The 15,734-nt window shown below is 40.3% G+C and overlaps 1 protein-coding gene across 1 annotated transcript in view; it reads left to right on the forward strand.

The window, feature by feature from the left end:
* Pappa2 (pappalysin 2) overlaps window positions 1–15,734 on the forward strand; it is a 237,787-nt gene that overhangs the window by 146,715 nt on the left and 75,338 nt on the right. Inside the window, exons 14-15 of the mRNA XM_036202723.1 lie at window positions 11,127–11,298; window positions 14,812–14,989. Coding sequence (XP_036058616.1) covers window positions 11,127–11,298; window positions 14,812–14,989 — 350 coding nt within the window. The remainder of the gene's footprint in view (window positions 1–11,126; window positions 11,299–14,811; window positions 14,990–15,734) is intronic.

Here is a 15,734-nt window from a genome sequence, read left to right on the forward strand (position 1 = left end):
GGTATGTGATTCTGCTTCAAGGTTACAGTTCTTATATTGTGAGTTTATCTTCCATGTTAGAACATTTTTATTATGTTCATATGTACATATCAATTAGAGTCAAGTATCTAAATAGTGTACATTTATTGTGAAAATGCTCACATACATTTACATAATTCATAACTTTGCCATTATATCCTAAGCATACTCATGAAACAAAGAGAATCAGATTTTTCAAAAAATATTTTATTGGGCTTGGTTTTTGGAATTTCATATGTGTTTTGACCATATTCATTTCCCACCCCTAACCCTTTTCAGATCCATTGCCTCTTCCCTGTCCACCCAAATTTGTGTCCTTTTGTTTTAAACCCTATTCAAGACCAGCTGTGCTCCCTAAATATTCTTGGATATGTGGCCTTCTACTGGAGTATGGATAACTTACTGGAGATAAGAAGCTAACAATTGACAACAGTTCCTTAACTAGTGAGACTTCATGCCTTAACTTCCATCTCTGGGCAAAGATTTGCTCTGTATTGGGCATGCGTATGTATGTCTTACACATGCTGTCACAATTGCTGTGTGTTCGTGTGTGCAGCTGCCCTGTTGTATCCAGAAGATACTGTTTGCTTGTAGTTCCCCACCACCTCTGGCTCTTTTGTTCATTCCACACCCTTTTCTCCAATGATCTCTGAGCCTTGAGAGGAGGAGGTGTGGTATGTAAACCCTATTTAGGGTTGAGCATTCTACAGTCTCTTGTGAATCAGATAACTTTAAAGAAAGACAAAGGAGGGAATAATACATATCTGATTGGTTTGATTGCCTCAGGTGCCAACTAGAGACCTCCTAGTTTATGTACATATACACCATGTGAGGCCCTTTCACTACCTTTGTGTAGTCTTGTACCTTTTGGTTATTGTCTCTTGAGGTAGGGTCTGTAAAATAAAGAATCAAGGAGATAAACAAACACCTACTACCAAATAGTAAGGCTTCCTATTTGTATTCATGAATTCTGGAAACATGGAGAATTAGCACCATTGCCAACCCATTCACCAATTCTCCAGCCTCTTCAGATCCCCTTTCAGGAGCATCTCTGTGATAATGACACAAGAGATGCCTTTATTCTAAAAAGCTAGTCTCAAAAAGATAGACCTACTGATTGCAGTGATATAAGTCACGGAAGGATTATCTACATGTCATTGTCCCTTTCTCATGGAGAATGTACCACAGACATGGGATCTGGGATGGGAGGGAAAAGACCAGAAGAAAGGAAAGCAGTTTTTCTGTAGATCCTGTTTCTATGAGTTCAATGATGCATGGAGAATTTTCAGAGGAAGTGGCTGTGTTTTCTCTTTAGGGGGTACAGGGGCTCAGGTGTAGAAATATTTCTTCTTGGCTATGTAGAAGGTTACTGGTAGAACACAGGCTGATTCATAGGGCCTTGGCGTCCTGATCCAAGGCCCAGCAGCCAAAGCTGAACACAGAACCCTCACATTTTTCATCCCTGCAGTAAGCGGGTTTTAGTCTTAGGAGGATCCCTCTAGCTCTATCATTTGTCATGCTGCTTTGTCCTTCCTTGTCCCCTGAAACACTCACAGCAGCTCTCTATCAGTCTCTAGTGTCTTTCAATTACTGGGAGCTGAGATTTGAAACACCAGCCTCTGCCCTTCCTCCTTAGGCTGAATCAGATCCCAATACCTCACTGGGCCTGACCTTTCTCTGCTCATCTCTGAAGAAACTACATATTCTCTCCCTCTTGATAGCTGCATGGAACAGAGGGCTCCTCTTTCCCCCTTTGCTTGGGGGCTGAAGCTAAATTGTTTGCTTATTCCTTGGCTCCTCATCTTTTAGTTTTAGCAGAGGCTTCTTTTTTAGTGCTCTAGAGTGATGGGAAATGATCTCCTGTACTGCTGGGAAAGGCACTATAGAAATGAAATATGTATTACATTTCTACTCATTTGATTATCTTTTTCCCCAAAGCAGTTTAGCAAATTAACGTTGAATTTGTTTTTGTTTCTGCCCAGTTTCTTTTGAGCAAGGAAAGAATTATATCCGCTCAATTGTTCCCTAGATTTCTTGCCTAACTTTCTTTTCCCAGAATGATTTGTCCATAAAATAAGAGGGAAGGATGGGGACCCACTAGAGAAGATTCTGGGTCCCCTGGATAATAAGAAATGGCTGGGTGGACAGCAGTCTGTACTGGGAGCCACAGCCAGCCATTTGAGTCCCTTTGACTGTCTTTCCTAATGGAACTATAGAGAGAAAATTAAAAGGTCATGTACATGGTTCTCATTTGGGAGCTTCTTCACATATAGATAAGACTATTTTTGAATAACTTTTATTAAATTAAAACACAACTATATAGAGATTATTGTTAGTGGGGTATATTCTAAGGATCATTTAGATGACAGCTTTCATTGGAAAGCTAGTGTCTGATCTGCATGTGTCTTGTAGGAAAGGGATACCAAGGCTAGAACTGAACACCAGGAATCGCCTGATTTCAAAGCAGTGCCTTTGAAACAAAGTTTGTAGTGCCTCATCATGGTGTCTTAGATTCTGCCTTTAGGGGATTATTTTCATGAAGTCCTGACAATCCCCAAAGGTCTCTTTAAAATAGAAAATGACCCTATGCTAGAAGTGAGCACATACATTCTCCTATGGACCTTGCTAATGCAAAATATTGAGCAGAGCCCTGCTGCTGAAGGATCATTTAGTGTAGGCATTTGTAAGTTTTGCTGAAAGATGAAAAACAATTAAAAGAGACCTTGCCTTGGAGGAGGTGGGAATGGGGGTGGATTGAGAGGGAAGGTTGGGGAATGGGAAGAGAGAGGACAGGGGAATCCATGGCTGATATGTAAAAATAAATTAATTATAAAATAAAATATTTATGAAAAAAGTAAAAAAAAAAAAAGAGTGTGGCAAAAAGAGAATGAAGTGAAAATTTCACCAGTGCCTCAGCACTTTCCTCAGCACTCATCTTGTTAGTATGGTTTCTTTTCATGGCAGCTGTGGAGAAGTTCAGAGAGGAAAAGCAAGTGGACATTTCTAGAGTCCTGTAGACTTTGCAGCCTGCCAAATAGGCAGACACTGTTGACACATTTGTGCATAAGCTCTGGTTGGAATGATCCTCTGGCCCTGTGTGGATTTTTGCTCAGCTGTAGTCACAGAGTTCTAGAAGGTCTGACTGTGGAAGTGGCAGCAAATCCAATGTGTAGACCAAGGCCTTTTATGTTAGGCAGCAGCAGCATCTAGCTTTACTACATGATGTCAGGACCAACCCATCCTTTTTTCCCTCCACAAGCAAGTGAGTTATTAATACTGCAAAGCTCAACAGTTCTAAAGAGAAAAGGCCAGAAAGGACTAATCCAAATGTGATGTCAATAAATGGCTAGCAGTTCTGAGATGACCAGGAAGCTTCTGTTGTAGACTGTAGGAAGTGTGGAAGTGGACGAGCAGGAGGCCTGAAGTGCTCAGCATGTGGTTTGTGTTCTGCTTCTTGTGAGGACCCATGTGAGACATTAGGTTTCCATTTGCCCATAGCTTATACCCAGATGACAGCCAAGCTAAGCTGCTCGTGTCTCCTTATCTTGTACCTTCATAGTGACATGGTCAATAGTCATTTCTCACTTAGTTTCGTGTGTGTCACAATTCCCAAGCTCAACCTGTGAATATGGTTGGATGGCTGTCACTCCTGGGTTAATAATAGTTTAGTTGCTATCCAAGGGTAGATTGTGGGCAGGACAGGCATCAACAAAGCAATCACTTGCAGAACTCCAGTAAATCATTACTCATTAGGAGAGCTGCATACAGCCTTTGGAGATTGTCAGGAGATGTAGTTAGAAATCCTGTGGCTATTTCAGATGGACAGGTGCTAGCATGAGGTCTGCATGTTAGTCAGTAATTAGATTAGTTTGACTCTTTCTTTGGTATTCTTCATATTTTATAATCCACATGAAAATCGTGAATTTTCAAACTTGGTGAGACAGGGCTTTTGAAAGGGAACACTTTTGGCTGTTTGATGCAAATCTGTTTCTTTTTAGAAGGACAGGGGCATTTGGATGGGGCTTCTGGTGTTACAGCAAGACATGGTCAAATCTGTGCCCAGAATTAGAAATGAATAAAATGAATTACCAAGTGCTGGGGCCACCGGAGTCTACTTCTAATCTTACAAATAGGTCACATTCTAGGAAGCAATGACTCGGCCTGGCGGGACTAGTGGACTAAAATGGAGAGCCAAAATTAGTGTTGAGACCTAAAGGGTCACAGACAAACTTCTCTTTCTCAGAATGCAGGAATGGGGGAAGTCTGCTGGGTGAAGTAACTAGTCATTTTTCTGTCATGTGATGAAATAAGTAGAACTTCTACCAAGACTGCTATTTTGTCCAAATGAGAATGTACAGGGAGCAGGAACTTGAATCGATTTCCCCTTTCCAGTTGGTATGATCCTGCCATAAAACACTTCCAAGCAGTAGAGATAGTTTTCCTGAGAAGGCTATTAGAAATCTATTCTGCATTTAACCTGGTTCCGATCCCCGAAAACAAATGAAGCCAGAGGTGAGAAGGACATAGGTTGGGAACCCGCATCCTCTCTAAGAATGACTGCTATTGTTATTTTCATTTTTGCAGATGGTAGTGGGAAGATGAACGGAGCCCCTGTCTCTACCAATCCTTTCCATACATTCTACTCATGTTTGCTGCCAGATCCCAGACCCACATTCCTTCTTAGCCTCCACCCTCTTATTTCAGTAATAATCAGTAAAGCAGAGTGGAGGGGCATCTGATCCTCTTTCCCTAGTTAACCTTAAGTGAGCTCCTCTAGGGAGTGCTCTGGAATTGTTGTTTAGTCAATGGCACTCTTGAATAAAGACACTGTAATAGGTTGTTTAACTAAACAACGTTAAAAGTGGGACTTAAGCACAAGATTTCTTCTGGGAAAGAAAGATGATGACAAGCTCTTTCTTGCATCCCCCACTACATCCTGTCTATTTCTGAGTTTTCTGGACTCCCACCCCAATACCACCATCACCTCATCTGTGAAATTAAATACCATGCTAAAGCTGGCAGGGCCTTTGGTAGAACCTATTTCAACCCTGTTATTTTACAAATTTGCCAACAGAAAGCCAGAATTATCCAAGCTTAAGAGACTTATCCAAGGTCACAGATGTCAGCAAGACAAACCAAGCCCAGAACCTGGATGACAGGACCTACTGCTTTCTCTACCATTCAAGGCTCTTTCTTGAAGAGTGTGGTATGGATATGTGACAGTTTCTTCCAATTTTGATTCTAGGAAAAGAAAAAATATTGTGGTCTAACTCTTCTGGATGCCTCAGGGAGGGCAGGATATTGACTTTAGGAAAAATTAATGAGCTTAGGTCACCCTGATTTTAAGTTTGGACAAATATTAATTAACTGCTTCTTTTGTCTTCTATTATAATACTAGGGATGCAGGAAGTCCTGGAATATCACACACACCATTCCTTTTGTGTTCAGTTTCCCCATCTCTACAATGAGAGATTTGGGTTGATTTATCTTTCAGATCCATTTCAGTTTTAGCAACACCTAGTTCTTCTACAGTAGTTGGTATACATCATCCCACAGTTATCATACAAACTTTCCTCAACTCAATATGAGGGAACCAGGGGTTTGGTGCACACTCTGATTGACTCTTCCAAGGTGAGCCAGAACCTCAGTAGGATACTAGACCAATGCTATATGGCCTCTGTAGATAGAATAGCCATGACTTCTTCATTTATCAGGAACTACCTGGCTTTCACAGTGTAGGCCTGGCTTTGGAATCAAGGACAACATTCCTCCAGTATCCTCAAGAACTGAAAAACTAACAAGTGGTATCTGCTTTGGCATCCTATGGGATACATATAGCTCATGGTAAGCTTGTCCAGGGGTCTGGCTACTCTACCTGCAGAGAATGATGTCTGTCCTCTGGTCTCAACCTCAACCTGTTTATCACTCACCAATAAAAAAACTTTCTTCTAAAGCTGTCTTTGGGGACAGATGTTGATTCTTTGTAACACAGATTTCTCTAAATCTGCTGGTCAGAGTGGGAGAGATCCAGACATACCAAATGCTATTCACAATTCACAGTGATGGGAGAAATCATGATTTCCCCCATGCTTTATCCACATTGCTCCATTTCCCTGTGTTCTATCTACAAAGCCTCAGAAATAACTTCCCAGGACATTTATTTAACCCTTCCACATCTTAGTCATTCCTTAAGGTCAAATCAATATAATCATAAAATTATCTTTGAAGGAGCCATGAATTCATAATGAGTAGCACATGATTTATTTTCCTTCTTCAAATGTATTCAAATTTTTGTCACAGCTGGAGAATACTTTATGCTTTTGGCCTACTCTGAGGCTTCTATGTGATAATTTGGGTTTAATATATTAAAACAATGATTTAGAAGTGAAATCTATTTCTCCTTTTGGAGTTAGTTTTGCTTTCACATAGTCTAGGCCTCTATTATCAATTTATTGATATTTCTGTCAGACTATATATCCAGACATTTACAGGGATAGGATTCACTCCTGGGGATAGTAAAGACTTTGAACCACTGCCCACTTGTAATCCCAGCATAGAGATGAAGAGGCAGGAGGCTCATAAAGATTTTAAGTCAAATCCTTCTTGGGCTACAGAATGAGACCCTGCCTCAGAAATCAAACCAAACCAAATAACCATTTGAAACTTGAAACTATCACACATTCTTATATCATGCCACTGGAAAAATAAAATCCCTCAGGTGATAAGGGGTAGAAATATACATGTTTTAAAAGCTATTTAAGTGAGCCTGTGACACAGCTATGGTTGAGAGCCTACATCATAGAGCAGAGGACCAATCTTTAGTGGAATCATAGTAGCAGGGGTTTCTCACCTGTGGGCATCATTGGCATGTCCAGTCACCTGAAGAGAAACCATGTAGTGGGAGATGGTTAGGACTGAGTGTGGAGGGCTTTGGAGTTATTTCCTACAACAGAAGATAGCCTGGGGTTAAAATGGTTTTTAACAGGGATTCCTGAGTTCCATGCCTTAGCTTCAGTCCCTGCAGCGTAGTAGTTTTTGGAATGAGAACCAAAAGAAAGATGTAGCGGCCTCTCAGAAAATGGAGAGAAAAAGAAAAAACAATTAAATAAAGCTAGAATAATGTTTCAGAGGTCATGTCCATGGTGTGATTTCTAAGGACCCACTGGCTTGAAATTCAATCGTGAAAAATTCAGTCCTTTGACTTAGAACTCTGTGAGTTACATTTGGCTGATCTCATCATATCCCTGCCTGAGAAGACACTGTGATGAGGTATAGAGAGATCTGATAAAGTAGTTGGAAGAGAAAGGAGATGTTGCCAAAGGAGAAACCCACTTGGTGGATTTTGCAGACAACACCTGAACAAACATTGCTGCCTTGATTTACCACCTTTTGAAAACTACTATTCAAAACTCAAAAAAGCTAATAAATATTCTATGTGGATGCATATTACCCTGGTAAGGAACTCTTCAGTTCATGTAGCTAATGCTGCTCTTTCCTAATTGGACAGACAACAGCAGAAAAGCATCCTCATACCTAGGCCTCATGGTCGAAGTTGGCCTAGGAGATGAGGATTTTCCTCTGACTCCATGTGTGGCCTCTAGCCAGTCTCCAAACAGCTTTAGTTTCCTTGTATGTTAAACCAAGATAAATATGTCCTCTTGCCTTCCCACCCTCACTATGCTGCAAAGCATCACTTTTGCCACCTTCATTAACTTTTTCCAGAGATCAACAGGAGAAAGTATTTGAGAAGTTTTGAGATCAACTATTTGAGCTATTAGCACTGTCTTCATGCTATGAGAACTGAGGTCACATTAGGAGAAAGAGGAGTGTAACAAGGTGTGATAATAGCGAACACAACAAACTCACTCAGGAGGCAATGTTTGTAGTGGAAGAGAAACACCAAAGAGGGTTTGGGATTGGGGTACAAGGGAGTCAAGTCCACAATTGCTACCAGATGCCATCAGAAATAATGACCTGACAAACACCGTCCTCATAAACCAAATTCTTTTAAGAGGAAGTAAATGGAAATATAAGCTAGTGAAAGAATTTGCAGCAGTTGCCATGAAACCATTTCTCACTTCATAAACAGGTTGGGTTTGCTCCCCACCACCTCTCGAGTTGTGGTCTTACTTCATGGTACCTTTCCCTTTTGTGTGCTCCTTGTCTTTTGTTCTGCTCTGCTGTCAATGCTGGATATACTACTGGTGTTAGATAGGGATGCTCATAACACCATCAATAGATGTGGTCCTGGCCATATTGATGGAAAGAATCCTGTCTCGGCATGTACTTGTCTTTCATGGTGACATGGGCTCATCAGATAAAGTTACCATAAATAACATGTGCTCTTTTGTACAAGTACCTTGGCAATCAGCTGACATGAACCAGAGTTAAAGACCCTTTTCTACTTCTTCCTGCTGAACATGCTGAAGAAGATACAGTGGTTTGAAGATGAATGACATGTAGCATTTATGGATTTGAAGTTCTTTGGTATTCTAAAGGAAGTATTCTTATCTCACTCCAAGGAGAGTCAAGTTTTGACTACCTTATCCAGATGTTGAGTAAAGACTCAGAAATAGCCTCATTCCTTACATTGTATACTCTGGTCAGCATTGGATATGGGGAATTCACACTGACTCATTAACAATCCTGCTTTCTTCCCTTTATATTTCTCCTTTCTTTCATTGAGCCATATGGATGTTATATCATCATAGAGGACAACTATGGGATAAGACAGCCAAAACACCCCTTCATATCACGCATCTCTACTTCTTCCACACTCTACCTCTCAGGCATGGACAAAAGAAATGAGAGTGTTACTGGAACAGTGTTTAAACCCCATCCATCAGGGATGTCCATTTATCACAGTTAGATCAAATCTACCTTTTGAGGGGCTATTGCTTTTTAAACCAAGTCTCAATTACAGTAGGACCTATATACCTATTGACAGCACTTCATTGTCTACATTCTTATACTGTTGTCCAATTTTTTTGATAAAGTCATTAACCCCTCATGCAAACTAAGGGCAAGTAGAGCACATCATGGGTGATGAGTGATAGCTACTTTCTCTAATAATGATCACCACTGGCAAGAGTATCAAGAGTAAGAAAATATGTTGTTAGTCTCTCTCACTAGATTGGGTTGTTTAAAGGCACCATCTTTGTTATACCAGCAGTGCTTAGTTCAATGTCTTGAAGAGAATATGTCCTTTTGTTGTAAGAAAATTCCACTGGATCACAGACGCACATACACTCTTGTCGAATAGAAAGTTTGTTTTACCAGCTGGTGGCCACATGGGGAACTTGCTCAAATCATGCAGCCCAAGCCTTTGTCTTTAATGTACAAAAAAACAAAACAAAACAAAACAAAAACCCAGACAAACAAACAAACCAAAACAACAACAACAAAAACAAAAAAAAACCCACATCCTAGTTGACAAACTTTTGTTAGCAAGGAAAGTTAGTGAGAAGCAAAACTACAGAAGCCAAAAAGTAAAGTTAGTACATTTAGGAATTTTTCACGATACTGGTACTATGGACCAGGTCTCTGATAAATAGGTCTTTGTCCCTGTTTTAGCAGGTGTTAGGAGTCTACATGCTGGTCACAATGGTTTCTCTGTCGTGACATAAGTTATGCTAAGGTCTTGGGGCCTTTTATGATTTGTGTTTATTGATGAATGAATGATCGAGGCAGGATAATTTGTTGAATCATTGTAGGATAATTTTCTTTCATGTGATTTAACACCTTTTTTCATTTTAGTAACATTGACTAGTTTTGCTATCTGAAATAGGAACAAATTTAATTAAGCAAGCTTGTATTGTGTCTACTATAGCCAAGAATATGGTGATTTAAAATTGAACAGAAAAAGTATTTCTCTTCAAGAAGTTCATACTGCAGTTGTGAGATTAAGGACATAATCAGATAATAATTGTCTTGTGGGTAATTGAATGAGTAATGATTTAAGAATAAGAAAACACATATATAACAAGACTTAATTATTAAGAGGGAATTATTTTTATACTTTCACTAAGATTTCTGAGGGAAGAAAGTAAAATGAGGGAAGGTTGCTTCTTAGAGAAGGAAGGCCTTTTAGAAATTTCATTAAACTGAAAAAAAAATGTGGAAGTGAAAGAAACAAAAAAGAATGGAGCCTGGTAGGAAACAGACACTGAGATAGGGTTGGCTCTTTAGCAGTTGGACAGCAAAGGGGCTAGCCTGGGAACAGTATCAACCTTGTAATGTGTGTACCCTATAAATCTCCTATGAAGGAAGAAACTGAAACGTCAGGGTGTGGATTACTCACTCTGTATTGTAAGTACTAAATGAAGCCAGGACTGAAGTCTGGTGCTAATGCTTTAGTTAAATGCTATGCTTCTTCTGTGTCTGGAGGCTATACGCTTCTTGCCCCACTGCCTATTGTTCCATTGCTGCTATTAGAGTCAGGCTCTATAATGTCCTTGAACGTTGGGGAGTTTCTGTATCTCTCTAGCTACTGGTCCAAGAAGCAATTCTATGCTAAGGAGATATCTCACAAAGTCCCTGGCCTAATGTCTGGTGTGTGATGGAGATTCAATTCATACTGTTAGGTTTCCTTTGCCTGTGCCACTCTTCAGTAATATGTACCCATAGCCAAAATGTTTACATATCAACCAGTCTGTGATCTCAGATACTCAACCTCTTCACACAGGCACTCTGGGACTTCCTTGTGATTGGTTACCTAAAGGGCCAATGCCTGATGAAACCAGGGGTCTCCAGGAACTATTTTTGAGATTTGTCTTGAGTCTATTTTGATTGCTTGGGACCTAGGAATATTGTTGTTTAATGTTTCAAGCATCATTCCTTGATCTATTGGTTTCTGAGATTATCTACAACATTGGGAATCCATTTTCTACTTCATCCTATCACTACTGGTTCTTCTAGAAGGGCCACAGAAAGTTAACTGTCTTGATTTAAGTTTATCATGCCTCATAGTTCTCAGGAAGGTGGGAGAAAGTGATGAGTTACACTTAGAATATAAAGGAAATCTTTCTGTGGTTTAGGAATATTGTTCAGAGATGTATATTGCTGCCATTTAGGCTCGCCCTAAGATCTTCCATTTTTGTCATCCCCAGCTGTGCCCAACGACCATGTAGAGAACAGGAAAGATGTACACCACTGATACTTGATCATGCAGACATGGTGAACTGTACCTCCAGTGGCCCAGGTTACATGAAGTGTTCTATCACTTGTCAAAAGGGGTATGTCCTTCAGACCAGCAATGGGCAGTACCTCAGGACCATGCAGGTGAGTTGGAGGCTGAGGACCAGAAGGAATGAGTTTCTGGGGCAAGAGGTTATCTATCCTCTTCTCTTTCACTAGACTAGGAAGGGCAAGAATTTTTACATTTTCAAGAGCAAAACTGTAGTCTCCATGAAAGCAAAGGGAAACATGGTGGAACTGAAATTCAAGGTGTTCAAACATATGAAACTCTTGTTCTCTAAGGTGTTAATGTATTCACTGTGTGGGCAGTAGACAGGAGCGCTTATTTAGTGTTCCTTCAATTTGTCTTCTTCATGGACAAGGATGTCTCAAAGGACACTTGCTCATAACTTGTAGAAAAACAGGTTGCTGTTATCTTGTCTGAGGTTCACTGTCAGCCTCCTGCTTCTCTGATTCCCTTTCAAGACGGTTGGAAGACTATAACCAAATTGCACCCCAAAACATTCAATCTGAAACCAAGGCAGGGGTTGTATCATGGTACTGAATTTTCCCATTTTTAATACCCACCCCAAATTTCAACTGCACCATTCCCAGGATTTGGGTTAGCCTGGGGTAGTAAAATGTATTAGTGAAGAACATGGCTCAAGAGACAGACCTAGGTAAAAATTTTGCCTCCATTATCTTTTAGGTGTTCCACAGTAAGGACAACCAAGTTAAAAATAATCCCTTTAAATTTGTTCCTTCATTTGTAGATATTCCATACAGAAGTATTTAACTTGTTGAGTTATTACAATGGTTGATGAGCATTATTTATAAGCTTCTAGTGGAATGATAGGCATTGGGTTCTCTCATTACTAAGCTCCTGTATTAAGAACAAGATAATCTCTCTCTAACTAAGGTCTTGGTTTCCCATCTCCTCTTGAGAAAGCTTACGGAGCTGGACAGGGGAATTTCTAGCACAAATGAACCCTTGGAAAACAAAATAGCATTATGAGATAAGGTGGAATTGTATAAGGGACAAGGTAAACTACAGTTATGCTCAAAGAGAGAGCCAGAAAGATGCATGATCATGGAAAAAGAATAGGCATTGCTGGTTAGGCATTAATTGTTTGAGAAATGGAAATGTTTCAGTTTTGTGCCAATTGATTTCTTAACAGTTTGTGATCCCATGGAAGAATTTCAATTGCTTAGACATAATCAGAATTTAAAGATACAATTATGAATTTGAGAAAGTTTCATGAAATCACCTAGACAGAAACAGCTTTAATGAATCTGGAAGCATCAAATTCCTGATCTAGAAAGATCCTCTATCACCTGTTCTTCACTCAGGCAAAGATATTTCATGCTGAAAACACAGTAGAAATAACAAGTTATTTCTATACATGTGTGTGGTAGGTTAAGATGAGCAGGTTAAATACTTCTGTATGGAATATCTACAAATGAAGAAACAAATTTAAAGGGATTATTTTTAACTTGTTTGTCATGCAAATTTAAAACAAAATAGTCAATAACCCAAAAAGTCAAGAGAAAAACCAGGCATTACACATGGAGTTTAAAGACAGTCTTTAAATGATTAGTGGTTTGCTGCAGTTTGAACCAGACCTCCCAACTGTGCTAAGTGTGAGAAGAACCTGGTTAGAAGGAGGATGGGGGAATCACATTTGCCAAACACATGGTGGAGTAAGCAATGGTGCCCTGCAGCTGACCAGCCACTGTCACCCGACTCTGGCCCCATGCAGGAAATTGTACAATCCCAGCTCATGATCACAAGACAGTGGGGATATTTGCTTTCTGTTGACATGAGAACTGAAGCTAAATAGAAAAATGTGTCTGGCTTTGACTTGGATCCTTCTGGCTGGCAACAGGGACACACTGGAAAGCAGAGAAAAGCACTATGCTAAGATGTAGTGTCAGGGGTGATAGGTGCCTTCAGTGGTTATTGGACCTTTGGCTTGTGTGCCAGTGTGGTCACCTGATGTGATGTCTGCAGTTTCATCATAGACTCTTCTGTCTGTCTTTGATCTTTATCCCCATGGCCAGATGCTTGTTTTCCTCAAATAAGCCAGGAGTTTCACAGTCAGTAAGTGCAGCTCATCTCATACCTGGCTGGATGCCTCCTTCTCCCATCTCCCCTGAGCTGCTCAAAAGTCCTGATGACCTTTCAGGTCCTGTAGCCATGTCAAGCTCTTTCTGCATGAAGATGGCAGTCCCTCTTCCTGGCTCCTTGGGTGTTAACCTCGCCACTCATGCCTGATGATAGGCTTTCGTTCCTCAGAGTTATTGCTTTCTTCTGGAATGTTTTTTGATTTCTCTTATTTCTAATTTATATTCTTTATGTTGTATTCTCTCTAACCATTAGAGAAGGCTGTTGGACTATATTAGACCAAATTAAAATAAATTGCTGGCACCTTCCAACTTGATTTTTTTCCCTTTTGTTTTCTTAGCCACTGATTTGGTGATTTGCTCCACTCATAAACTTTTAGCCCCTGGAAATCATCTAGGTTAGTGCAGGACCAGGCCCTTCTGGGTACTCCATGCATTTTTTTCTCATTTATTTAATGGCAATATACTCTAGACCTGCCGACTGAAGTGGCAAGTTTAGGGACATGGCTAGACTCACTCCCATTTACCACAGGTTGGCTAGAAGCTCCTGTTTTTATTCATCATTCTTGACACGGGTAGTTATTTTTAGTAGCATTATCAATATGTTTATTAATAAGGGTGCCAGTAGGAAGTAGATACCATGTAACTTATTTGCATGGTAATGAGAAATCTAGTCAACATCCATGTGTCTTAGTGTTTGTATCCAAAATGGAAAGGATTGTTTTGAGTATGAAAGCTAAACAGTATACAGAAAGTATTTTAGCAGTTACAAAATTCAATACGAATACTATGCTAGGTGTTACCTCTTATTTCTTATTTATTTTACTTTGAGTTTTTTGAGAGAGGACCTCACTCTCTAGCCTAATCTAGTATTGAATTCATAGCACCTTGCTCCAAAGTAGGTAATTTGAGAAGTTTATAAGCAGACTTCTTAAAAAGATGTAGGCAGCATCTAAAGAATTGCTGCTCGATGTACAATAGCCCAGAGTGATGAGAATCTGTTCTCCCCTTTAAGCCTGAAAGGTTGGCTCTGTGGAACAGCAGATCCTATGGGATCTAAGATCAGAACAAGGTAGATGTCACTGGATGAGTCAGTCTGCAGTCATCCCTTCAGGAGGGAACAGAGAGAATACGCACCCAGGACTTCCTTTTCTCTGGTCCTCTCCAGTCTGTCCCCAGGTCCTAAAGTAGACATTCAAGCACCAGTAGGAGGCTTGAGATCCTGGGCCCAGAGCAGGTTAGAGAGAGACTGAAAATAGACGGGTCAGAGCAAGAAAAGAGCAGCCTGAAGGCATGGCTTGGAAGAGCAGTGTCCTAGTGCCTCCCTGGTACACACAGCCTCCCTCTATCAGCATCCTTCCCAAGCAGTGCATCATAGGATAGGACAAAGGCAGAATGGTTGCACAAAAGACCACTGAGATGCTACCAAAGTCAGGAAGCAAATATGATAGATATTATAGATGGCTTTGACAGAAGTACATTCTCTGTTTCTAGAAAGGGTTTCTCCTCACTTGCTCCTCTGGCCACTGGGACAAGGATGTGAGCTGCACCCGCCTTGACTGTAGTGTTCCTGACTCGTCCTTGGTGAATTATGCAAACTTCTCCTGCTTGGAGGGTACTGACTTTCTGAAACGCTGCTCCATCTCATGTGTCCCGCCAGCCAAGCTCCAAGGTATTGTATGGCCAATGGGGGAACTGAATGTGAGCTCCCTTCATCCCTTCACTCTTAGAGGTACTTTTGTGTTATTTTTCACCCATATATGCTTCAAAATTGCTGTTTTCTGATACCCTCTTCTAACAACACAAAATCCCCTCACATATCACTATTTTTTTGTTCCTGAAACATGCGTAGAGATGTCTTGGATTAAGGTGTCATTAATAATGAATGAAACTTAGTCTTTGTTTCTTGTTTTTATATGCATTCTCAGAATAAAGCCAATTAACACAATTGTCCTGATAATATTAACAACTGAGGTGCATGTTATTAAGTTTTAATATGCATAGACATTCTGCATTAGATATGTTTTGTTTTATTTTGTAAATTAGGAGAGTACAGTTACGTAATGTGTCCCTGGCTGTGTGGGCTATTTGAGATGAAGAGGTGCTGGACCTGGCTCTAACTGACTACCACACCTTGCTCTTTATCTATACTTCTCAGCCTTCAGTATGTCACACAATGACTCATTGCCTATGCAGATCCCTCAGTCTTACTCTGTGATATGGTTTAGTAGGTTGGCAGGCTAGTGATATTAATGCTGGCAGTCCTAGTTTACATTGGGAGAAACCAGATTACAGAGAGTCATGTGGTATGGTATTAAAGCTCAGAACTCTATATCCAAACCACCTATCTCAAATACAGACTCTGCTTTTGGACAGACTCCATTTTCTTATCTGCCTGATAGAGGCTAGCCGGAATC

This window comes from Onychomys torridus, chromosome 11 (assembly GCF_903995425.1).
Source record: "Onychomys torridus chromosome 11, mOncTor1.1, whole genome shotgun sequence".
NCBI lineage: Eukaryota > Metazoa > Chordata > Mammalia > Rodentia > Cricetidae > Onychomys > Onychomys torridus.